Source organism: Helianthus annuus, chromosome 1 (assembly GCF_002127325.2).
Source record: "Helianthus annuus cultivar XRQ/B chromosome 1, HanXRQr2.0-SUNRISE, whole genome shotgun sequence".
In the NCBI taxonomy this organism is placed as follows: domain Eukaryota; kingdom Viridiplantae; phylum Streptophyta; class Magnoliopsida; order Asterales; family Asteraceae; genus Helianthus; species Helianthus annuus.
Genome location: NC_035433.2, coordinates 62,312,321 through 62,337,627, shown reverse-complemented (window position 1 = coordinate 62,337,627; position 25,307 = coordinate 62,312,321). Strand labels below are relative to the sequence as shown.

At 42.1% G+C, this 25,307-nt stretch overlaps 1 protein-coding gene across 1 annotated transcript; it reads right to left on the bottom strand.

Moving 5' to 3' along the window:
- Window positions 1–221: 221 nt before the first annotated feature.
- On the bottom strand, window positions 222–4,679 carry LOC110867681 (delta(12) fatty acid desaturase FAD2). The gene is made up of 2 exons (XM_022116691.2): window positions 4,529–4,679; window positions 222–1,559 (listed from the first exon to the last, which is right to left on the bottom strand). The coding sequence occupies exon 2, from the start codon at window positions 1,546–1,548 to the stop codon at window positions 397–399; it is 1,152 nt and encodes a 383-aa protein (XP_021972383.1). The 5' UTR covers window positions 1,549–1,559; window positions 4,529–4,679; the 3' UTR covers window positions 222–396.
- Between the last annotated feature and the right edge of the window lie 20,628 nt (window positions 4,680–25,307).

Sequence of the window (25,307 nt, the reverse complement as noted above, 5' to 3'; positions counted from 1 at the left end):
TTTATTTATCCACAAAGCCATGAGAAGAAGGTATGGGAGGCAGTGGCTATGGTAACATGTTGGCGTATATGGAAACCAAACGTACCTGAGGAACCCGAATCTCTAACAAAGATATAACAATATTTGGTAAGTTTACATGGGATCCTATGCAGTATCGAAAAGTTTTCACTAAACTTATTATATTAACCAAGATGAAGAAATAAAATATATGCAAAAGAATAGGGTGGAACGATGCTAAACTTCTTAAAAGAAAACGAAGGTGATCTAGAAACACAATAGTTCAGGTACAACACTTATTACAACTTCATTAAACTGACATAAAAAGACCAAACATAACCTAAATAACATCAAAAGGAAGACAATTTCGCCCTTCTCTTAATACTCAAATTTGTCGAATCATATCTTGTTACGGTACCAGTAAACACCATCCTTAACCTCCTCATCTTTATCAACATAAATGCACTCCTTTGTTTCCCTATACATAGCCTTAAAAACCGAAGTCCCGTCAAACTGATAGTACTCTCCCAAGATCGGCTTAATCGCCTTTGTGGCTTCCATCGCGTGATAATGAGGCATTGTCGAGAACAAATGGTGTGTCACGTGAGTATCGGTAATGTTATGGAACACCTTGTTTAGAACCCCGTAGTCTCGGTCAATGGTGGCTAGGGCCCCACGCAGCCAGTCCCATTCCGTTGAGTCGTAGTGAGGTAGTGACGGGTGGGTGTGTTGCAAGAATGTGATCAGGACTAGGAACCCATTGACAACAAGCAATGGCCCGGCGTACATTGTTAACACCCATGTGAGCCCTTTGGTCATTGCAACACGGAAGAGTACGAACAAAACGGTTAAAATCCCCGCGTCAGAAATGAAAATCTGGGCCCGTTCGCGGTTGGAGTAGATCGGACTGTTTGGGTCGAAATGGCACGCGAATCGGTCATAGTACCGGCCCGAGACGTTGAACATGAGGTATAAAGGCCAGCCCATGGTTAGGGTGACGAGTAGGGTGAGGATTCGACCGGGTGGGTTGTTTAGCAATCTAGCGGTTGACCTGACACCGGACTTTAGTTTCGGGACAAACACTTCATCGTGCTCGATTGAGCCCGTGTTGGAGTGGTGGCGACGATGACTATATTTCCACGAAAAGTAAGGCACTAAAAGTGCAGAATGTAGAACAAGGCCCACGGTGTCATCGAGCCATTGGTAGTCACTAAACGCGTGATGACCACATTCATGGGCTATGACCCAAACACCGGTTAAAACACAACCTTGACAAATCCAATAAACGGGCCACGCCACATAGGCGAGTGGGCTAGGGAGGAGCGCGATGTAGTTGTTCGCGAGGTAATAAAAGATGGAGGCAATGGTGAGGTCATACACGACATATGAGAATGAACGGATGACGGACCGGTTGAAACAATGGGGCGGGATGGCTTTTTTGACGTCCCCAACCGTGAACGGAGGTTTTTGGTATGGGACGCGTTGGAGTGGGTCAGGGTTGGGTTTTTCTTCACCGTTGACCGGGTTTGACATCCGCCCGCCGGCACCCATGGTTCACTAACCTGCAAAAAATGATATAGAGATTAAAAGATGAATACTAAAAATATTAAGTAACGATGGCTTTCAAGTTTTTAAAAGTAAGGAACGAAATTAGAAATAAGAAACACCGTTTTTGTTTGGTATTTAGCTTTTAAGGGAATGCAAAAGGGACCGTTTGGTAAGGAAAAGGATGGGGCATGTGTTTATTTCGATTTCATAAATTGACTAAACATGGATAACAAAAAACAATTTTGAGCTAGTGATTGTGAAATTTTTATTTAATTATAATTATACATGGATTTATATTTATAAAAAGACAAATTTTAATTTCACGCACCTAAATTCATTTTATTTTCGACTTTCTAAAAAAATATTAGTATTATACTACTTAAGACAATTCTAAAATAGGGTTTTGTGTTTTTTTTGGTAAGTAAAATATAGTAACTAAGACATGTTGTTACAAATGGGGTGATGTTTTTTCAAATCATGTTTTATTTTTGCTGAATTTGATTTACAATTCGAAAAATAAATTCGAACTTGAGTACCCATAATCATGTATGTGATGATCTATTGTTATATTATATTATTACTTTTTGAGAAAATTAATAATAACTAATAATGTGTTTATTGTATCAAGTGCACATACATACATACCCAAAAATAAAAAAATAAAATAAGCACAGCCTAAAATAAATAAAACCGGATCTGAATCTAGGAATATATGTCTTAAAACAATTACATATAAAATAGTTTGGCGTCCATGGTAGTGGAAAAAACTCAAAAACACAAAATAGAGTAAATGCATAGTGACAGAAACCAAACATTTAATAATGTATTTGACGTGTTTTATTGGATTAAAAAACACCAATTGGGCAACATTTAATGGTTTGCATGCTTAGAAGAGAGAAAAAAAATAGGCTCATTCTATACGCACCCCCACCCTTCCTGATTACACCCCCTTTGTGAGAGGGAAACTGTCGGTCCCACGCAGGCCCCACCTATAAGTATGTGAGAGGAGGGGGGTGAAAAAAGTAAATAGGGGGGTGTAGAAAGTAGTACCCAAAAAATACCAACCATCTTAGCATTCAAATTTTGACCACAAATATCTAAACAAGTACAAGTCATTTATAGTTACCATGTCGTTGTTTTCATATTGTTTATTTAACTTCTTATGCCGTTCAAAAAAAAAAAAACTTCTTATAAAAAATGTAACTAAACAATCTCATAAACTATTTTTACTAAAAGTATAATTTTGTTTTGAAGTAATTTTCTTGATTAGAACCCGTTACTATATGAACGAGTTAATTACAGAGTTGGTCCCTGTGATTTGCACAAAATAACATAATTAGGTACTAATAGTTTAAAATCACCTTTTAGGGTATTAACTTTTCATTTTGTAATGTTTGGAGGTATTAACTTCTAGGGTATTAACATAGTTAGTCCTTGTAGTTTGCACAAAGTAACATACTTAGGTACCAATAGTTTAACAAACAATTAACGTTGATACCTTCAAACATTACAAAATGAAAAATTAATACACTAGAAGATGATTTTAAACTATTAATACCTAAGTATGTTAGTTTTTATAAACCACAGGGACTAACTATGTAATTAACTCCTTGAAACCACAAAACTCCATATGAATCCATAAGAAAACAGTTGATTTGATAGACAGAATCAATGAAGGCATATGCCAAAAATAGGGTGGTTAAACGCATATTGGCAACTTGATTCAAACAAACAAAATATATAATCTTTATTTGAAAACTAAATAAAATAATAATTTATACAAGATATTTCACTAAGTTGCTAGAGTTAGGTTAGTCTCATGTGGCTGCTGAATGATCTATGGAAAAGGACAAACATATAATACATAAAAAAGAAAAAAAAAAGATGTCACTTGGGGTGATGCAAAAAAAAAGTTTATTGTCAAAATTTATATAAAGCATTTCCTCTTTGATAAAGATAAAGTTTCAATCTTTCTTTTCTGGTATTACGTGTGACATTGATTTTGCATCCCAAGATTCAACTATCACATATAATATCAATTTTTAGACATTGAACTTTTAAGTTCAATATCATTAAGGAAAGTAATACCATAAAAAAATGTTATTTTTTTTTTCAAATTGTTCTTATTATACAATAATCCAGACAAATCTGCATGTATATATATAAATAAAGCAGCAATAGCAAATATTAAATTTGTACCCACCATAAGAACTTTATATATAGTTAATGGATGAAAATCACAATTAGTAAAAGACAAAAAAATTGGTGGTTGAATGTATCACATTTGAACCAATATGTATAAATGTATTTTTTCCGGGCTCTTAATAAAATCCAGTTCCGAGTTCAACTCGTGCATTAATATTAAAGACATTTACAATAATACGTGAACATAAGTATACACGCGTTATCTCATGATTATCGAAGTATAAACTTGTAGAATATACCATCATTTTTGTAAACTTTCTTATAATTAAACACTTTTTACAACACAAAAAACAAACAAAAAGAGTAAAGTCAACAAAAAATGGAACAAAACTGTTCCATTGTAAGTTCAGATTGCTTATAAGTCATAATCATCAAACTAAACACTTGCATCACATATTCAGACCGAAACTAACACAAACGATTAAGATTCAAGAACTAAAATCAGATCCATCAACCTTAACTCACATCCAACCTAAATAAACCTTCAAAGCTCAGAAATTTCAGATCTAATAACACATTAACTTCTCAATAAAACTCAAATTTCAAATCTAACCAACACAATCATAAATCACAACATTCAGTCATTCAAATCCAACACATTTCTCAAAAAGCGTAAACAAAAGCTTCAGATCTGTCGAATATAACAACTTTTGAACTAAACGAAGAGCCTAAATCGACGAATACGATTAGAAAATCAACACATTCGAATTCAGATTTGATATTCATGCCGATTAAAAATCTGTAATCGAATTGACAAAGGAAATGAGAAGATAATAACCTGAAAGAAGGTTCTGGCGTTGAGGCTCGGGTGGATGGGAATAGTGAAATGGGAGTGGCCGGCCTGTTGTATTGTATTGCAGGCGAAACAGGGCCGCTATTTAAGCTTTTGGCCAATGGGTTGATTCGTCTCAATATGTGTGCTTGCACTTGTGATAATGGTCCACCATTGGGCCCACACAATCGCTCATTAGCCAATTATATTATAAAAATAATCTCATATATATGTTTATAAGGGTGAGCGGAGTGGGGTGGTAAACTCACTCGGTACCGCACCCCCATCCACCGCCAACATAGTTTACCGCTCAGATCTTACCGAAATGGGGGTGAATTCGGTGAGTGCTCACCGAGTCGGTGAGAGGGAGGGAAAGGGGAGAGAGATGGGTGTGTGGTGGGGTCAATTCTTTCTCAGCCAATCACACATTTTTCCTTTTTTTTTTAAATAGTTTACCTAACCCCCATTAGGTAAACCACCGCCAACGTTTTTTAGCATTAGGTGAATTGACGTGACAATGTCTGATTGGATGAGGGGAGTTTACCTATTCCAAATAGGTAACCACTCCCTTCACCCTAAAGATATAGAAACAAATATAAAATTAAGAAGGTGGCCATTTTCAAGGGATGTTATAAGGATATTCTTATTTTAGAATAGGTAATTTTTAAAAACATACGCAAAATAAATGTTTACATGAATGTCGGGTATCAATTTATGACTTGATTATCTTTGTTGCTTGACGTTCTGATACAAAACTGGACGCGTTACTCATATCATTGTCTTGTAATGTCGACAAAAGAAATGATTAAAGCGATAATGAGTCATGTATGGGCTAAATATCTACATTTTTAGCTCTCTAGGTTGGCTTATTTTAAACAAGAAAGTTTTAGATGTTTATAACCTTCGACAATGTTTCATATGCTAACGATTCAAGGTGATTATCTAGACAATGTGAGCAACGTTCGTGTATTTTACATGTGTACGAAACTAATCCTTGTGATTACAATGGTAAACTTAAACAATCAAGTAAGTGTTTATCTGTATTTTTACCAGTATCGTATTTGTTGTAATCTACGACCTTTTATTTAACATGACCTAGTCCTCTATCAACTTCAAATTTTTAAATAATGGTGATTATAATCTATTTTGTTAGCAATTTTATATGGATTGACAACATTTTGTGCTATACATGCATGTACGTTTCTATCTGTTTTTGTTATGTATTTTTTTAGGTTGAACATTTATCAGCATTTAGTTTTTATTGAACAGTGGTGAAAATAAACTCATATTGTTAACAAACTTTCAATGTTGACGATTCGTAACAATTTCCAAATGTTTTATGAATATATATCAATGACGCTACGAGGTGTAATCCACTAATCTTGTCTACGGATATTTCAGTGGACCCAGTCTAAGGTGTCTTTGTGTTTCACAACCAAAAGGTTAAAAGTTTTAAATTATGCAGAATGCAGGTTGTTGTGTATTTAAACTATATATTTAACGATTGTTGTTTAAAAAAATTGAGTGGCAAAATAGACTATGATGGAACTAATTTTTTTTTTATCGACATAAAACAAGCTTTATTCCAACATCATACAAAGTATACAAAGTATGATGGAACTATTTAGAATTATATGTTTTCTTTGTTGTGGTTGGATTGTATATGCTGTGAAAGTGCATATTTTGATCGGATTTCACGTATCCACGTGGGGACATTTAGTTCGTGGTAGTCCTTTTATTTATAATTTTTTTAGCTTTTTCCTTCATTTCTTTTTTGCTTTTAATGAGGTCCGTTCGATCATAGCAACGTAAATGGACGGTTTCGATTTACAATGGGTGGGCAAAAATATCTAGGATATAGTAGGCGGTGTTGTATGTGGAACAACCGAACATGTTAATGTTTAGACATTTTGATCGTGACCTTCATTTTAGGATTTGTGTTGGGGGCTGCTAAAATTCAAACCTTAAGTACCTTTCTTATACCTTTTACTTGTTGTACCATCTCCCTTAAGTTTGGAACTAATACAATTCAAACCTTTAATTATTATTTTTTTTTTAATTTGAATTCTCATACAAGCTTGCGCAGAGAAAGGCAGAATCAAAGAAAGTGGATAAGGACGCTAAAGCTTGCGCAGAGAACCAACATGTCTTTATCCCTTTTGCCTTTGATACTTTTGGCTCCCTAGCGCCAGAAGCCATCAACTTCTTGACGAGGGTTTAACGAGTTATCCACAGCAATTGTTCAACTCCAAGGGGGCAGGGGTTTGTGTTCGGGAGGTTGGGGTTTGCAATTCAGAAAGGGTTGGCGGCGCAGCTTGTTGCCCGTCTACCTTCTGTTTTGATGTAACTTAACAAGTTTTCTGATTATATTTAAATAAATGAAAATTTCAAATTTAAAAAAAAAAATACAAGCTCTTGATCTTGTAATCTTACAAAATATTTTATCAACTACATTTGGAAATTTAAATTCCAACAAAATCTCATGATCTTTTAATATTATTTAAAAAATTACATTTAGATTTAAGTGAAGGTTAAAACTCATTGTTACTTAAAATATTTTATCAACTATCTTTTGAAATTTAAATTCCAACAAAATCTGATGATTCTTTTAATATTATTTAAAAAAAATTACATTTAGATTTAAGTGAAGATTAAAACTGATTGTCACTTTCGCATGTATACTTTATTGTCATCTCCGGTTTCATGCTCTATTATCATCTTTGGTTTCATGTTTGGTATTACCGTTTGACACCAAAGTTCATACAAAGAGATGTTTGATTTCTTTACGGATCATGTATCTTTTTTATCTCACTTTTTTTATTTCTAATTGGGACGTTTGTATAAACACGTTCATGAAAAGAGATACACACATTATAATGTAGTTTCTATATATTCTTAATCACTTTAAAATTCATGATATCGATTGTGGGACTTTATCATTTGCTCAGATGTATAGTTTAAGTAAAAAAACAAATACAATTATGATGAAACAATGGTTAACCGGGCAGGGTTAACTCACTAGTCTCGTCAAGAAGGGTTAATCCCTTCCTCTCGAGGATCGCTGGCTGGATCACCGGTGGGTTGATCTCCTGCACAAGGAAACAAATCGTGACTCGTAACAAGGAGGATGGGGTGGGGGGTGCTCCTTGTTACCACTCTCTGGCGTGAGAATCAGTAGTCTGCTTGGGAAACAAAGTATGATAGTAGTGAGAGAGTTGTGAAGTGATACCTCAAACCTGGTTTGGGGTTGGTATTTATAGCCGAGGAGTGAAGGAGGAGGTGGATGTATAGACTGACGGCATGCTGCACCTTTGCAGGTGTGTCAGGCATGTCGGTTGTGGAGGTGATGCCACGTCAGTCTGTCACTTACGTAGACCTGACAGGCGGCTGCCATTGGTGCTACTTGCTCTGTGGTGTCAGTCCCACTTGCTGAGTGTACAGGATGCGGTGCAAGCCGCATCGTTGTTTGTGGTAACTGTAGATGTTCCCGCGTCTCACTCTTTGATCAAGAAATACGCGAGATGCGGTGCCAGGCCGCATCGTCGTCTGTGGTGACTGTTGCTGTTAACCAGCTTCTCTGTATTGATAGAAGTGTTCACTGGATGCGGTGCCAGGCCGCATCGCGGTAAATACTTCCGTTTTCATACACCAGATGCGGTGCCAGCCGCATCACTATACCGTTCCCATATTCCAGGTAAGTCCTCCTCCATCATTGGACAGATTGGATTCAACCACTGTGTCGACGCGTTCTCGCACGGACACAAGTAGGTTGTTAGCTAGTGGGGGTTTTGATAAGGGTAATGGTCACTCGCGGTCGATGCTGACGCGAGATCTGGGACCATACCCCTTCAAGTCCCCCCAGTCTAGTGTTGCTGCCATATGCAAGTTGCATGTGGGAGGAGTACTAGACTATGGTGTTTAGAAGGTAGTTTGGAGTCTGGAGAAGATCCTAGGCCATGTAGATGGTCTTTGCTCTTTGTAAATCAAGCTGGAGATCTGGAAGGGTCATGTGATGCCTCTTCCGTACCGGTGAGAATGTTTCGTCTGATGCGAAATTCTCAGCCTCGGGTTGGGTGCCACCTGTTGGTGTGTCGAACCAACCTTGAGACCTTGCTGGGGGTGTGCACAAACTTCGAACCAATCTCTGAGATGGTGGTTGAAGATGTGCACAAACTTCGAACCAACCTTTGAGGTGGTGAATAAAGAAGAGAGTGTTCTTCTGCAATAATTGGAGATCTAATGATGATCCCTTTTGTGGGGTGTTCATGTTCTTCCAATTAGCTCTCTAGTAACCGCACGTCCTTTGCGGTTACCTCGTTGCTTGACATTGTTGGCCACGGTTGGGTGAACAATGTTGGATACTTGCGTCATTATTAGCCATGTTTGGTCGAACAATGTGAATCTGGATAATGGTCAAATAAACATGGTCATAGGCATGGTGATGCCCACCATTGTTTATTATATCCGTCTTACAAGTAGGGTAACAAAGTCATAAGCAGACTTGTTACCGCTGTTCGGCCGCTTGTTGTTCGACGAGATCTCGTATGAGCATTGGGGATCTCGTCCGCATCTTTTCCTTAGCCACTTTCCTTCACGCTTCAATACCGAGGAGTTTTCCTTGAAGTAGCTTCGTTCATCTATGTGATGACTTAGTTGTGGCTCTTCCGTAGCAACCATTTGCGGAGCTATGGGTGTGTCCGCAGCGACTCATGAGTGTCTGAGGTCTTGTCACTCCATACTCGCTTGAATCGGGTGTGTTACGCGGATGTGGCTCTTGAAGGATCAGGAGTCAGGGTTGCTGATGTGCGTGCGCGTACATTCCCCTCCTTCTTTTTGTTGAAGAAGTTGTTCATGCACCCTCTGTGGTTGTGAACCGGACAGGAGGGATTTGAAGTTGAAGAGAATGAAGGCAATGCGGTTTACCTGTTTCTGAGATGCGGTTCAGTCCAAAGAACAACGCTGGTTCTGAGTATCTGACACACCTGTACGGGCTAGTGTGTGTCATCTCCGCATATTCCACGTGTGCTTGTGGGTATGTGCGGACATGTTTATACCCCCTTAACCATGGAAAGATATAATTTTTTAGCTATTTTATGGGGTATGTAAAAAAACGACATGCGGTATGGGTTATGGTGCGGTATACCAGAGAAACCGCATGCCGCTTGTGTTTGGATAATGTTGTCGCTTTTTGTTGTATACGTGGCTGAGCGCACGGGTGAGTTGGTGGAAGTTGGTGAGATTTTCTGGCATGTGCTAGTGAGATTTTCTGGCACGTGGGCGGCCACGCACACGTGGTAACCGTCAGCGGAAACGTCGCTTGACACGTGGTGCCGCATAATTCGCTATTTTTGGACGTGATGATTCAGTTTCCATGCTGCATTTATTGCGATGAGTATATAAAGGGAAACCGTTCATGGTTTCCCCTCACTTGTTCGAAATTTCAAAATTTTTCTGGTGAGAGAAACAATTCCTTTGTCTTCTCCGAAAAGATTTTCTGAACTTCCGGTGAGGTTATTTTGAGTTTTTCCACTCACGTTCTTCCCTTCGTCCATATTTCTGATGGTTGAACCATCAAATGTACACAACGTGGAGGGTGAAAACCCTGAGCAGCCACTGGCAGGGGCTGAAGAAGATGAAGATGATGATGGTGGTGTCGTCGGTGGTAGCCTACCGGTATTGAAGTGGTCGAAGGGTGGTTTTAAAACCCTGATGACCACTATTCAGATGGCCGACGAGTGGAAAGCCACTTACCCACAAGAGGGTGATACTGGTGCCGATGCTCCGGCCGGCTATATCATCCTGTGGGCTGATTTTTTCACTGAGGGCAACCTTCGATTGCCGGTGACGGTGTTCGTTGCTGAGGTGTTAGAATACTATCATCTCCATATTTCCCAACTAAGTCCATTTGGGATGTTCCGGATTAGGAACTTTGAGTACACCTTTCGTGTCCATGGTTTAGACATTACCGTTGAGAATTTCCGACGGTTTTACTAGTTAACGGTGAACACCGGATTTTTCTCCTTTCAACGACATGGGAGTTTGAAGTTGATGACGCCTCCCAAGGGTGTCTCAAAGTGGAAGACGAAGTTTTTTTACGTTAAAGCCTGTGCGGTCCACGCCCACATGACTTTCCGGAACGTAAATGTGGGTGTTACCAATGAGGATATTCCTGTTGCCACCGCGAAGACTGTGGAATGGTTCTCTAGGCTGCGGCCTATTGAACTCAAGAAGTTAGACAACAACCAGCTGTGGGTGTTGCGGATGATGCTTTCCAGGCCGGATATGAGGGCAAGGCCCGTTCTACGGGAAAAGAGTGGTGGTAAGCCCTTTACTCTTGTGCGTTTCCTTGCTTCTTTACACTCTTTATTAATTTGCATGTGTTTTATCAGAGAAAGCGGTTGGCCTGTGGAGGATGTTTGAGCCAGATTTTGAAGGGAGGGTTGATTTGGTTGCATGCGGGCAACTGGAAGGTTTCAATTTGGAGATTGTTGGTAATTTCCGCGTTCCCACGCGTGAGATATTGAATGCACCTGTGCGGGGAAACGAAGGTATCTTCTGAGATCTTGTCTTTGCTTAAGAGTTCTCCTTATTAATTTGCTTGCCTGATTATTCAAATGCAGGCACCCTTGGGATTTAGGGAAGTTTAAAGTTAAAGTTGGCCCTAAAAAGCATGTGGAGAGGAAGCAAGTGAAGAAACCCGCGCGGGGTCGCAGTAAGGAGAAAACTGAGGGTTCTACCGCCCCTCCATTGGTGTCTCAAGCCGCAGGTACCTATCGTTCTTGTTACCGCAGATATACCGATTACGTGGTAGTATCTGACACCCTTGAGGGTTTGGGTGTTCCTGGTGGTGGTGCGGCTGTAGGTGGGACTGCTGCGGGTTCCACCGTTGCCGGTGAAAAAAGAAAACCGGAGCAGGCAGCTGCTGGTGGTGGTGAATTGAAACGTCGGAAGCTGCAGACCAAGAGGACTGGTCCGACACAAAAGAAACCTGCGGTTACTGCTGGTAAGTGTACAACTTTTGCAAGTGTTTTTATATGCACAACTTGTTTTCTGATAGTTGGTGCTTTCTTTGTATTATAGAGCAGCAAGATGCAGGATTCTCTTTCTTTGATGCTCCCTTGTCTCCCTCGCATACCACAGCTGCGGATGCGGGGGTACCAAAGGAACCTGCGGCACCCTTTGTTAAGGTGGTTCCTGATCCAACCGTGCAGGCGGAGAGGACCGCGGAGAAGGTCGCGACCCAGAGTTTCGATACCGTTGATTCCTCCAATAATCTGATCTCCCCAAATGATGGTGATAATTTGGATCTACGGTTTTCTGATGCTGGGAAGCAGAAATCAGATGCTGAGTCGCAGAAATCTTCTGCTGGTGAGAAGGTTACTGGTTCTTCTTCCGGTGGCGCGGGTTATGATGGGCCTCCTATTCAGCCTTGGGAGTCTGAATTGGAGTATTATTACCGCACTTACACCCCGGATCGGGGCACAAGTTATCATCGACCCCCCTGGACTGTTATACAGGGGGGGTGATATTTCTAATGATCATTCTGCATGCAAGGAGATTCTGGGTGGTCTGGGCACCCCATTTGAAACTGATCGTGCTCGTTCCGCACCCCGTGAACTGCGCATCAACCAACTTTCCACCATGTTAGTGGGAAGTTTCATAGTGGTGAATGCCATTCTGGAATATTACAAGGTGCTAGGCCGCAGGGAGGAGGAAGCTGCTCGCTTGCGGGCCGAAGCGGAAGAGTTGGTGAAGGCTGCTCGTGCGGGTGCGGAGCAACTTGAAAGGGATAGGGCTGCTTTTGAGAAGCAGAAACAGACCGCAGAGTGGGCTGCAACTGCTGAACTTAAACAGGTTCGTACTCTTGCTAAGTTACTTTCTGATGAACGCAAGAGTTGGAATGAAAAACTTTCTAATGAGCGCAAGACATGGAAAGAATCTTGGGCTAAACAGAATGAAAATCCGTTTCGTGCGCGCCAGGAGTTGGCCAATCTCAGGGCGGCAAACGCTTATTTGGCCAAAGAGAAGGCTGTGGCTGAGGCAGCTGTAGGCAGGGCTAAGGAGGATAAGGCCCGGACCGCTAAGGCTCTTGAAGAGGCCAAGAATGCGGGGGCTCGTTTTGCTAATGCCCTTAATGAAGCGAATGCTGACTGCACTCGCTTAAACCAGACTTTTGTGAGCCTCCAGATATGATTTATCTTTCTTATTTTATCTTTCCTTCTGCCTTTTGAGAATGTTTACCAATTTCGTGCAAACTGTTTCTTGCTTTTAAAAGGCTGAGGTTCAGACTCGCGAGGTCAAGGTTGCAGACCTCAAGGCCCGCGTGACTGTTGCTGAAAAGCGGGCTAATGAGGCTGTCGAGGCCAGAGATGCTCTGACCTCTTCGTTTAACTAGCTTGAGGCTGACCGCGAGTGGATGCGGAGACGCGGTATTGCACATGTAAGTATCACGTGCCTTTTGTATCAAATGTTTAGCACGTGATGACCTTATTATTCTTGTGTTGCAGATTGTTCAGTCTATCATGGATGCTCCTGAAACCGCAACTGGTTTAGACTTGGTCAAGCAGCGTGCCCGCGATGCTGGTTTTAAAGCTGGTTATAGCTGATGTATCGGTCATATAAACGTCATGTCTAAAGGCGGTTATACTGAAGAACGGTCCGGGTTTCGTGACGTGGACATCGAAGCGCTTCTTGATGCGGTCGTTGCATCTTTTTATGACACGCCTCGCTCTTGTGTGGAGAAGCTTAACGAATGCTTAGAGGTCGCGGATTATGTAGACCGGTTGCGGATGTTATATGCCGACGCGGAAGAGGAAAATACTGCTGGTGGCGGCCAAGATGGCGCGGGTACCAGTGGTACAAAATAGGACTTAGGTTGGCCTGTGTGCCCCTTTTTTGTTTTCCTCTTGTACATGTTGGAACTTTATGTAAATCCATTGTGCACCGCGTGGGTGCCTAAATTTTTTGAATATAAAGTCTGTTGCTCAATTTGTACAAGTGTCTTTACTTCTTGCATGTTTGAACGTGTGTATGCGGGACTCTTCCCATTGTGAATGGGGTTGAGTATACTCCATACCGTTGTCGTATGAGTATGCGTCAATTCCATTGCTTGCCTTGTTAGGTTTTAGGAACTGTGTAAGTGTTGTAAAAACTTGTCCGGAACTCTACCCATTGTGAATGGGGTTGAGTATACTCGATACCTTTGTCGTATGAGTACGAGTCAATTCCATTGTTTGCCTTATTAGGGTTCAGGAATTGTGTTAAGTTTTGTAAAAACTTGTCTATCCGGCCGGATAGACACTTAATATTCTGCCTTTTGCTGGCTTATTACAATATTTGTGTGTGGTTAGCACTTTGTGTGGGTATCGCGAATGAAGATTTTGCCAATCTGTTTTTGCGGATACCTCAAAGTGGAACACGCATTTGTAATAGTAGTAACAAACAATATTGCATTGAATTGCTCGTTTATTTATTTGCAAATGGCCTGCGGCCCGATAGGTTACATGAAAATGTAAAAAACATGGCTTACATGTAGCAGCGTCTAAGCTGTTGTTCATTCCATGTGCGTGCGAAAGTTTCGCCTTCTAACGTTTGTAACTTATACGCGCCTTTGCCCAAGACCTCATTGAGGAGGTAGGGTCCTTCCCACTTGGAGGCAAGTTTTCCTGGGCGTTTAGCGTTAGATGCTTCGTTGTCGCGGAGGACGTAGTCTCCCGGGTTGAAAGTACAAACGCGGACGCGTGAGTTGTAGTACTTTTCAAGTTTGGATTTATACTTGGCCTCGTTGATGGCAGCGTTTTCACGCCTTTCTTCCAAGAGGTCCAAGTCAATCCTGCGTTCCATACTGTTGTTTATTTTTTCAATAGCCAACATTCTGGGTGAAGGGAGGCCTACTTCCGCGGGGATCACCGCTTCTGAGCCATAGACTAGGCTGAAAGGTGTCTCCCCATTGCTCGTTTTTAGGCTTGTGCGGTGAACCCATAAGATGCTTGGGAATTCATCGACCCAGCCATGCCTAGCTGTTCCCAACCTTGCTTTGATGCCTTCGACTAGACTTTTGTTGATACTCTCAACCTGGCCATTCCCTTGCGTATGTGCCACAGATGAGAATATGTGTTCAATGTGTAGTTCTTCTAGCCATTTTTGAAATTCGTCGGCAGCAAAGTTGGTGCCGTTATAGGTAACGATGCACATTGGTAGACCGAAACGGCAGATGATGTGTTCCCAAATGAATTTCCTTGTTATCATAGCAGTGGTTGAGGCGAGCGGTTTTGCCTCTACCCATTTTGTGAAGTAATCAACCGCTACTGTGATAAATTTGACCGCACCTGGTGCGTCTGGGAAGGGTCCGACCACGTCGATTGCCCATTTCTGAAAGGGCCATGCTGTGGTGACCGGGACCAAGTTGTTCTTGGGGCGCAAAGTTTTTGGAGCATGTCGTTGACAGTTAATACATTTGCGGAACTCTTTGACGGCGTCCATGTGACAACCCTCACTAAACCAGGTATCCGTACGACTTAGTTAATAATTAATTACTGCTTAATTACTGTGCTTACTTGAATTTATGGATAAACTGCTACTTGAATGCTGATACATGTACATACTTGCATCATACTCTATTTACCGTCACTACATTATTTACATGCTGAACCTTAGTGACAAACATGATGCACAAAAGCACAGTAGCACAATGAACGGATAACCTATTGAACGTGCTGTCATAACTAGCACCAGGCAGACACTGCCTCTAAGGCCTGTATGAGCCCAAGATAGTTAACTACACTAACAGTGAGTGTGAAGATACAAGGGTTGTAGAACTGCGTCTCTAGGAATAAGTTACAATGACAGGATGTGCCTAAAACGTACTCTAAGTACAAAATTCAGCACTTTAATTAACAATTCAGCTTTTAGCTAACTAATAAAGTGGCAAAACATGAGAAAAATATTACTAGACACTTTCCAAAGTGTCGGGAATAAGTTGTGTCACTAAAAATAATATTAACGACACTTTAAAGCTTTGTTAAGCGCTTTAACGGATTACTATCCAACCGAACAACCGGACTTTACCCGGGACATGAAAATATTGCCAATAACATTATTTATCTTTTTCTGAGCCAGTTGGGGTCCCTGAATACCCTAACACCCGCTATAAAGCACAACACACTAGTAACCGGGTTAATCACTTAACTAACTAAACTAACCAAACTACATGCTAACTAAATGGTTGGTTTGGAACCAGATACCCCCCCCCCCCTAACCAAACCGTCCCCAAGAGGGGGGACACACTTTGTCCTTCCATTGATTATTTTAATCTTCTTGTTTAGTATCAAGAAGACATATGGACTCATGGTTAAAGAATTCTAAGTTTGCCTATAAGAACATTACATAACTCATCATTCTTTCACTTAACCTTTCACCACAAAACTTCCTCCCTCTCTCTCAAGAACTCACGGCCAAACACCCCTATTCACCCATCAATTTTTCGAGTTTAGTTCAAGCAATTCCAAGTTCATACAAGTGTTAAGGATCACGTATAAGGAGTCTTGGTGCATTCGGAAGGCGAAGGACCTCTTCTCGTTGCTTTTATCCTCTCATTTTGCATCTAGAATCTTCCCTAGCCTCGAGCTAGTAGTAAGTTGCTTGAATCACCTTCTCGAACTATTTTAAGATGGTTAAAATGATATGTAACGGCTAAAACTCGTAAACATGCAAGATGAAGCATAAAAGTCTACTAAAAACACTAAAACTGATGGTTAAAAGCTTGTTTTGTGACAACTCGTACTTTAGACTTATCTTGTGTAACGTCATATGCTTACGTGAACTATATTATTGATATGAATGCATGATATAAATGTTATGTGCTATATGTGTTACGTATATGTATGAATATTTATAAACAAACCAAACCGCACAACACTAGCTCATCGCACAAGCCCATTTGGGCTACACTTTGCATTCGGATCAGTGAGTAGCCGAGTTGGGCTCGGCCCACTCCCCTTTCACGCAAACAAACACCCTTAGAGGGGGTTGTTCTCTCATTTGTTACAACTCTCATAACACACACAAAACCCTAGACGACCTTCTCTCCCTCTCGTTTTGCTTGGAACCCGACGGCACAAGATCACCCTTTTGTTCGGATCATCCTTGTTCCTTCTCGAATCCGATTAGTATGTTAAGTGTTTGTTGTTGTTGTTTGATGTTGTGTTATAGCTAATGTCAAGATGAATCGGCTTATATGTGTTTTGCAATAATAATCGGATTGTTTGATATATGAAACCGAATGATTGTAATCGGCTGTGATATGAATGATAATTGATGGATAATCATGTGCTAGGATCTAGTATGTTCATGATCGGATGTTGTGGTTAGTAGGAATCATGCTCGAACTAAGGGTTTTGGGCCGATTGTTAATTGTGATAGGTGCCATGTTGTCATTGTTCATATGATCATGTTAGAGTTCATACAAATTCATGAATTATTTGCTTGTTTTGATCGATACTAGATTAAGTTGGAAACAATTTGGATGTTAATTGGTGATCATAAAAATAGGGAATTGGTTAATTGTGTTGACCGAATAATTGATAATATGGAAACTATTAAATGGGTTGTAACTAATGTACATAATTTCCGGATTTGTTAACCGGTCGCACAAGACCCTTAGTCGCACAAGGGGTCTCTTCGCACAAGAGGACCCGAACGCACAAGCAGCCCTCAGTCGCACAAGATTGTTGGCTGATTTCAAATTTGGGTCGTATGTGTATCGGATCGCATAAGCTGCTTCACTGTTGGGCCTTAGGCCCAATCTCAATCCCAATCGCACAACGATCCGTTCGCACAAGAGGTTACCAGTCGCACAAAGGAACCTGACCGCACAAGTCATGATCAGTCGCACAATAGGGAATGTTGTTTAACTGTTTGGGCCAAATGATATGTTGGGCTGGTTAATTTATGCAGATCGCACAAGCAACCCGGATCGGGCCAGCCCATCCGGATCGCACAAGATTGTTATTAGGTTATGTATTGGGCTGTTATGTTATTGGGCTGTTATGTGTTATAATTTGGGCCGGTCATTGTGAATCGCACAACCCATTGAGGAGCGCACAAGCATGCAAATCGCACAATGGGTTGGGCCATTATCATTTGGGCTTCATGATATATTATTTGATTTCTAAGATGTTACCATGATCAATACGTGTTAGTAACGTGTTAACTTGTATGACTTATACGTGCATTACTTGAAGTCAAAACCTGACTTGTATGGTAACCCTGTTAGGACGTGGTTGACCTCGTTAGTTCAAGAACCTTATATTGTGTATCTGCCGAGCAAACCAAGGTGAGTTCACACAGCCAAGGCATGGGATTCCCGGGTTGGGAATTGGGTTGGAATGCTTGATATGGAATGATTACTCGTACTTACGCAATCACTAGACTATAGACCATCGTCCTCAGGATAGTCAGGACACTTACGTAAAACCTGCGTAAACTAGTATCTACCATTGTCTCCCGGGTCGGGAGGACACTTACGTAAATCCTGCGTAACCTAATACCCACTACTGTCTTCCGGGTCGGAAGGACACTTACGTAAATCCTGCGTAAACCCCACACGTACCACTGTCCTCGGGGAAGGGCACTCACGTAAATCCTGCGTGCCTTGTATGTATTCCTGTTCTCGGTTTAAGAAGAACACATGGTTGCAAATAGTCTAGTAAGTATCATAATGGAAAGCCCCCATTATAAAGGATAAACGTGAGAATCCCTCACCAGTAGTATACACTTGTATGGGAATCCCCCCACTAGATGAACATACGCATTATTAATACGAACTTACTTTCTGTGAACTCGCTCAACTAGTTGTTGATTATTTGATGCATGCCTTGCAGGACCTTAGGTACTTAAGGAGCTTGCACAAGGAGGAGCAGGTCGTTGTGGGCAAAGGATCGTGAATGCTATTTGAACACTTATGATATTTCATACATTAACACTTATGTTTGGGTTTATACATTAATGCTTCCGCTATACTTAACTATGTTGGTTTTGATAAACACCTTTCGTATTGATGGATAACTTTTACTATATATAATTACATGTTCAATATGATTGGTGGCTTGATCCTGGTCAGTTCACGCCTCCAAGCGGTGGTACTCCGCAGGTGGATTTTGGGGGTGTGACATGTTTGTTGTGTAAATCTTGTAGTATTTGATTTGTGTAGTTGTTTGGACCCGATCTATGTTGTGGTAGCTCGGATCATCGTTTAACCCGGGTTGGTCATGATCATGAATCATGACATAGAGTTGTTTTGGATGTAACAAGGGTTAAAGGATGAAACTCTACCACACACGAATCATGAACTTGTGTAAAAGCGATTTTGCTTGTGAAATAGTGTTTAAAACATGTGGATCTACGAATCTACAAGCGGTATTTTCAAAAGACCGAGTGTCAAAGAAACCATGTTTTCTAAAGACGGATCTTACACTAACAAGAATGATTTTTAGAACACACAAGTGTGTAAACACTTGTGTAGCACAAAGTTTCGACAAAATAACTATTTTTGTAAAAGATGACGAGAAGTTGTAAAGACGGAATTTTTCTAAAAACGAGGTTTTTACGAAACCGGATTGCTTTATATAAAGATCCACTAAATGTAATGGATTTACTTCATATTTTTGGTTAAACCACAAGTTCATGAAATTTATGCGATTTATATATTTATTCACTAGTTTGTTGCTTTGAATATTGTTTTGGTTAAATAAGAAAATGGTTGATTTGATTTGTAAAAGAAAATGATACGCTTGAAAACGTGGCCACCTCCCGTTACAGAGGAAACTCTGGCGAATTTTTTTTTTCAAAAACCTAACACTTAGAATTATTTTCACCACAAGTGTTAGAAATACTTTTCGACATGTTTTCAAAAATAAAAGTTTCGCCACGACTTTATTTACAAAAACATCGGAGGTGGGATTTTCACAAAATTAAACGTGATAAATATATATTTAGTAAATATATTTTTTCACAACGTTACTTGTCAATTATTTGTGAAGATACTAATATTATTTTTAGGGTAGAAATAATATTACCATGTTAACAACTCCAAAATAATACGAACGCCTTCGCAATAATTATTTAAGTTACACCGGTAGTTATTATTACCACTCGATCTTTAAAACGTAACTTACGCATTTTAAGAAAAAATATTCTTGAACGCGTATTTTGTTAAAGTATTATTTTGGGAAAATCATATGTGTTGAAATATAATATTTTTGGGAAGAATATTTATGTTTTGGAATAAGAAGTAAAATATATATTAAGTGAGACTTAATAATATATTCCGAAGTTATACGAACGCACATGTATTAAATCCCCCATCCTTGGGAAGGAAAATAATTACCAAGTATCTACAGAATGTAAACACGAAATAGTTGTCTAACTATTTCCCAAAAACTTAAACCATAAAGCTAAGGCACGGCCATCCGTCTAATAGAGTTAGTACGTGTAGGTCGTCGCACAGCTGCCTGAGCAGGAGATATACTTCGTAGAGATGCACCACTGTGAGTTCATGTCCCCCTTTTCTCTTAACTGTTTTCAGTTTTATAAACTGCGGGGGTGAAATACATGTTACTATGATTACAAGTACTTTTTACATGGTATGGTTAGCGTAAGGAGGTTTACTACTTAGATCATGTGAGTGGGTAGGAGCAACATGAGTTCATTAATCCTCATGGTAGGACCGAGTGACAGTAGCGGTAGATCTATCTGGGTGTAGCGAGCCCAACCCCTGAGCCCGCCTAATGGACCAGGTGGTGACTGTGTACCCAACGCAAAATCTGCTAGGTTTGAGTCTCCCTACTTGCACTTCACACATATCAATGGACTTGCAAACCGTTGGTGATCTCAATTCCCTTATTTGCTACATACCAGGATTTTTATACTTACAAAGGTTTTACATACTCACTACACATGAACTCGCTCAACTTTATGTTGACTTTTCAAACTACATGTATTTCAGGAAACTAACGGATCTGGCACGGTATGCACATATTTTCAAGCTGCGTTTGAATAAAGAAGTCATCCAGGGTTTAGAAGGTGTAACCTCTTCCTGGACGGGTTACATATCCCTAAACCTAATATTGTTTTAAAGTCTTTTGATCAGTCTTTATGAACTCATTTAAATCAAGTCAAGATTTGTAACTTATTTTGTGAATGTTGAAAATGGGATTTACTGAACCTTATTATTGGATGAATATCACATGTTTTTATCATATAGCATTGTTATGATTGTTGCTATGGTCACACCAATTAACCCACGCTTCCGCAAAGCCAGGGTGTGACAGTCCAGGTGCATGCCGGGCCAGTAATACCCAGCATTCATGATTTTGCCCACTACCATGCGTGGTCCTGCGTGTATGCCACACATTCCCTCGTGTATCTCTCTGATGAGGTATGTGGCATCCTGGGGGTTGACGCATCGTAGGAGTGGCCCTAGGTATGATTTACGGTATAAGATACCGTCTCCCATTTGATAATGGCACGCTTTGTATTGTAACTTGCGTGCCTCTGACTTGCTTTCGGGAGTCACACCTGATTGCAAATATGCAATAACTGGTGTCATCCAAGATGTTGTGCCGTATTGGATGACATTGACCTGGCGCAGGGGTACCGAAGGATTCTGCAGAATTTCGATGCATATCTCCTTTGCCAGGTGTTGGAAGCTGGTGGATGCAAGTTTTGATAGTGCATCTGCGGATTTGTTTTCACTTCTGTTGATATGTCGGATATTGAATGAAGTGAACTTTTATGTTAGTTGCAGGGCTTGCTCGAGGTAGAGGATCATGATATCCCCCTTTGCGGCATAGTCGCCGCGTATCTGCCCTGCAACTAACAAAGAGTCGACGTGTGCTTCCAAATGTTGCACGCCGAGTTTGACTGCTAAACGTAGTCCTACCAGTAGAGCCTCATATTCTGCCTCGTTATTTGTGCTTTTGAAATCGAGGCGTATTGCATATGTAAGTTCTTGGCCATCAGGGCTGACGAGTCGCAGACCTGCGTCTGCACCTTCCTCGTTGGAGGCACCATCAGTAAAAAGTGCCCAAGTTTCCGAGGAAGATGGTGCTGGTGTAGGATTTTGTGTTTCTTCGCATTCTTGGATGCGATTGGCCGGTACCTCGGCGACGAAATCAGCTAAGACTTGGCCTTTAATCGCGGGGCGCGGTTTATAGTTCAGCGTGTGCGCGCCCAGCTCGATTGCACATTTCGCTAATCTCCCAGAAATATCGGGTTTGGATAGGATCGGGCCGATCCTGTAATTGGTTAGCACCGTGATGACATGGTTTGCGAAGTAGCATCGCAACCGTCTTGAAGCGTGTACTAGTGCTAATACCAATTTCTCCATTATTGAATATCTTGTCTCTGGTCGTTGAGCATCTTGCTGATGTAATAGATGGGTGTTTGAACCCCCTCCCGTTCCACTATCAGTACCTCACCTATCGCGTTGTCTGCGGCAGATAGGTATAATATGAGTGGTTCATCCTTGCGTGGTGCGGTTAGAGTTGGGAGTTGTATCAAGCACTCCTTCATTTCCCGGAAAGCATTTTCGGCCTCTGCGGTCCACTGGAATTGTTCTTTCTTTAAACAGTTCCGTAGGGTCTTGATGAAAGGAGATGACTTAGCTGCATGGTTGGCTAAGAACCTATTTAGTGCGGCTAGCCTGCCGGCCAGCCGTTGCATTTCTTTCATCGTTGAAGGCGATGGCATGCGCTCGATCACCTAAACCTTTTCCGGGTTTACCTTGAATCCATCTTTGGCTACGATGAATCCAAGGAATTTGCCTTCTTCCATTCCAAACGAGCATTTCCCTAGATTGAGCTTTATGTTAACGATTCGCAGAGTTTGGAATGTTCGTTCAATATCAGTGAGCATGGTATCTTCCTCCATGCTCATGACGGCAAGATCGTCCATGTAGATTTCGACACTTTTGCTTATTTGCCCGCGGAAGGTGTCGTTCATCAGTTTTTGATAGGTTGCGCCCGCGTTGCGCAACTCAAACGGCATTTTTGTATAACAGTAATTCTCGGTAGGAGTACGGAATGTCGTTTTGTCCTCATCCTCGATTGCCATCTGTACCTGGTGGTAGCCTTTATAACAATCGAGGAAACACTTCCATCTGAAAGGTGCGAGGTTATCGACTTTTTCGTCGATTTCCGGAAGCGCGTAACAATTCTTGGGACAGGCTTTGTTGAGGTCTTTGTAATCGACGCACATGCGCCAGCCTCCGGATGGTTTCTCTACCATGACTGGGTTGGATAACCAAGTCTGGTATTTAACTTCCCGCAGGATGCCTGCGGAGAGCAGTTCTTCCACCTGCTCATGCATCGCCTGTTTTTAGCGGATCAAAGGTGGCGTTGGCCTTGAATCACCGACTTAATACCTGGCATGGTATTTAAGCAATGTTGCGCGATTTCACGCGGGACCTCAGTCATGTCTGCGGGTGTCCACGCGAAAATGTCTTGGTTCCTGAAGAGAAGCTGCTTCAGGTGCGCTTTGGTGTTAGGGGACAAGGCGTGGCCTAACGAAACCTTTTGTTCTGGGTATCTCGCGTTGAGAACCCATTTTTCTGGTTGGTTGTTGGGGGTAGGCCTTGCTATCTTGGTCGGACGTATTTCATCCGACATCATGACGTCTCTGCGTGCATAGATTATCGCGACCCCTGTTTCGGTTGGGAAACTGACAGCAGAGTGGGGTACGGACGTAATCATATTTAAATCACCTTGGGATTCTCTCCCAAGGAGCACGTCATATCTGGAGGTATGAGGTAAAACCATAAAGTTTACCTCTTCTGTTCACGTGTGCCTCCCGCTGGTGAGGCGCACAGGAAAAGTGATCTGGCCTAGGGGAAAGACAGTTTCCTCTGCGAACCCGGCCAACGGGTAGTCCACTGCTTGCAACCGATCTTTGTCCTCCTGATCGAACTGGTTGAAGCATTGCTCATAGATTATATCAGAAGTACTGCCCGGGTCGATGAACAAACGCTCGGTGCAGTAATGAGCCAGTTGGCCTGTAATAACGACGGCGCGCCTGTCGTGCGGTCCGCCTCGGACTTTTGGAAAGACGACTTACTCGTCTTTCCAGTCATTTTCCGGTCTTCTCGCCGCTTTGTGCGGCCTTCCTTTGCCTCCATTAATCATGTGGGTCGAGGCCACATACATGGTCCTCTTCCCTGAGGAGGTGCCTTCGCCATGAGGGGTGATGCGCTTGTTGGGTTTCTGCCCACCTGGTAAAAGATGTTGCAGTTTGCCCTCTTTTAAGGCTCGCTCAATCTCCAGCCGGAGACTGATGCAGTTGTTTGTTGTGTAGCCCGAGTCCTTGTGATACTCACAATAGAGAGTGAGATCTTGATTTTTCTTGGACTTCATTGGTTGGGCCGGTCGCAAGAGCTGTGCGTCCGCAAGAAGTACTTCGCTTGGTGACGTAGTGATCTCGGTTCAGTTGCGGTCTCGAGAATCTTTCTTTGGCGCCCGGTTGTCCCGTTGGGCGTTATGGTTCCTTGGGTCAAACGTGTTGCTCCGCGGGAAATATGGTTTGGAAATGCTGTCGCGATTTCCAACGTCCCGGTTGCGTTTATTGTTACGCTTGAACCCCTGGTGCAAGGTTTCGGCTTGGGGATGTGCCTTTGCCATATGCGGTTCAAGGGACCGCTGCGTCTGAGCGTATATCTTGACTGCGGCCATGACATCTTCCCATTTTTTAGGCAAGCCCTCCTTGCCAGAGATGGTCATAACCATCTGCTTGTCCCTGACGGCCTTGATGAAGTGGTTACGTGCCATTTGGTCTGCCACGTCACCTATCTCCAGGCACTCTTTATTGTATCGGACGACGAATGCTTCGAGAGATTCATCGTCCCTGCGCCAGATATTCATGACGTCCATCGAATCACGTTCGTGACGTCGTTGCTGGCTGAAATGAGCGAGGAACTTTGCATGTAAGTCCTCGAATGAGGCCAGTGATCCCACTGGCAAAGAATCGAACCAAGCCCTGGCCAGACCCGTGAAAATGTTCATGTGTTCGTCCGGGTCGGACGAACCGTTGTATTTCCTAACATTGAATGGGAATTTTGTTGTGGTGACATGGGCGTGGGCAATTCGCGAGGCGAATTTGGAGTTTTCGGCCGCAACTTTCGGCCTGTAGGGCTGGTTCTCAGGGCGCTTTGCAGCCCTAAGGTATGTGTTGCGGGGATGAGTGGGAGGAATATAATGCCGTTCTCCCGGTCTGCTACTAGAAGCATGAGAATCCCCGCAATATGTATGGTCGTCCGGGTCGGTACGACCATACCCTTCGGTATATGGCTGTGGTCCCAACCGGCTCTGAATTCCGGAGCCATGTCGGGATGCAGACCGTCGCCTGTCCTCGCTGTAAGGACCTAGGCGGGTATGTACTGGTCCCCTGGTGTGGGACCCGTACGAGGAATCATTCTCGTTTATTGTGCGGACATCACAGTAAGATGATCCGCGGTCTTCACGTCTGCTTATCGAGGCTGGACGTGAAGGTACCCTGCCTTCGTATTGTAAAATACGACCCGCAGGGGTGTGCGGTGCTGGGGTAGGCCCAACTTGTACTTGCGCTTCCGCACAAGCGCGGTTATATGTTGCGGCTAGCAGAGCTGCCTGCTGGTCATACCAGGCATGAGGGTCCATGTCTGGTGGGATCACAGATGCGTACTGTGATAGGTCATGTCCGAACGTAAGGGATGGACCCCTTTGCGTCGACGTGCCAATGTGTCCAGGGTGTGAGGTTG

Excerpts from the sequence above, each read along its gene's own strand:
- LOC110867681 (XM_022116691.2), bottom strand. The coding sequence starts at position 1,548 with ATGGGTGCCGGCGGGCGGATGTCAAACCCGGTCAACGGTGAAGAAAAA.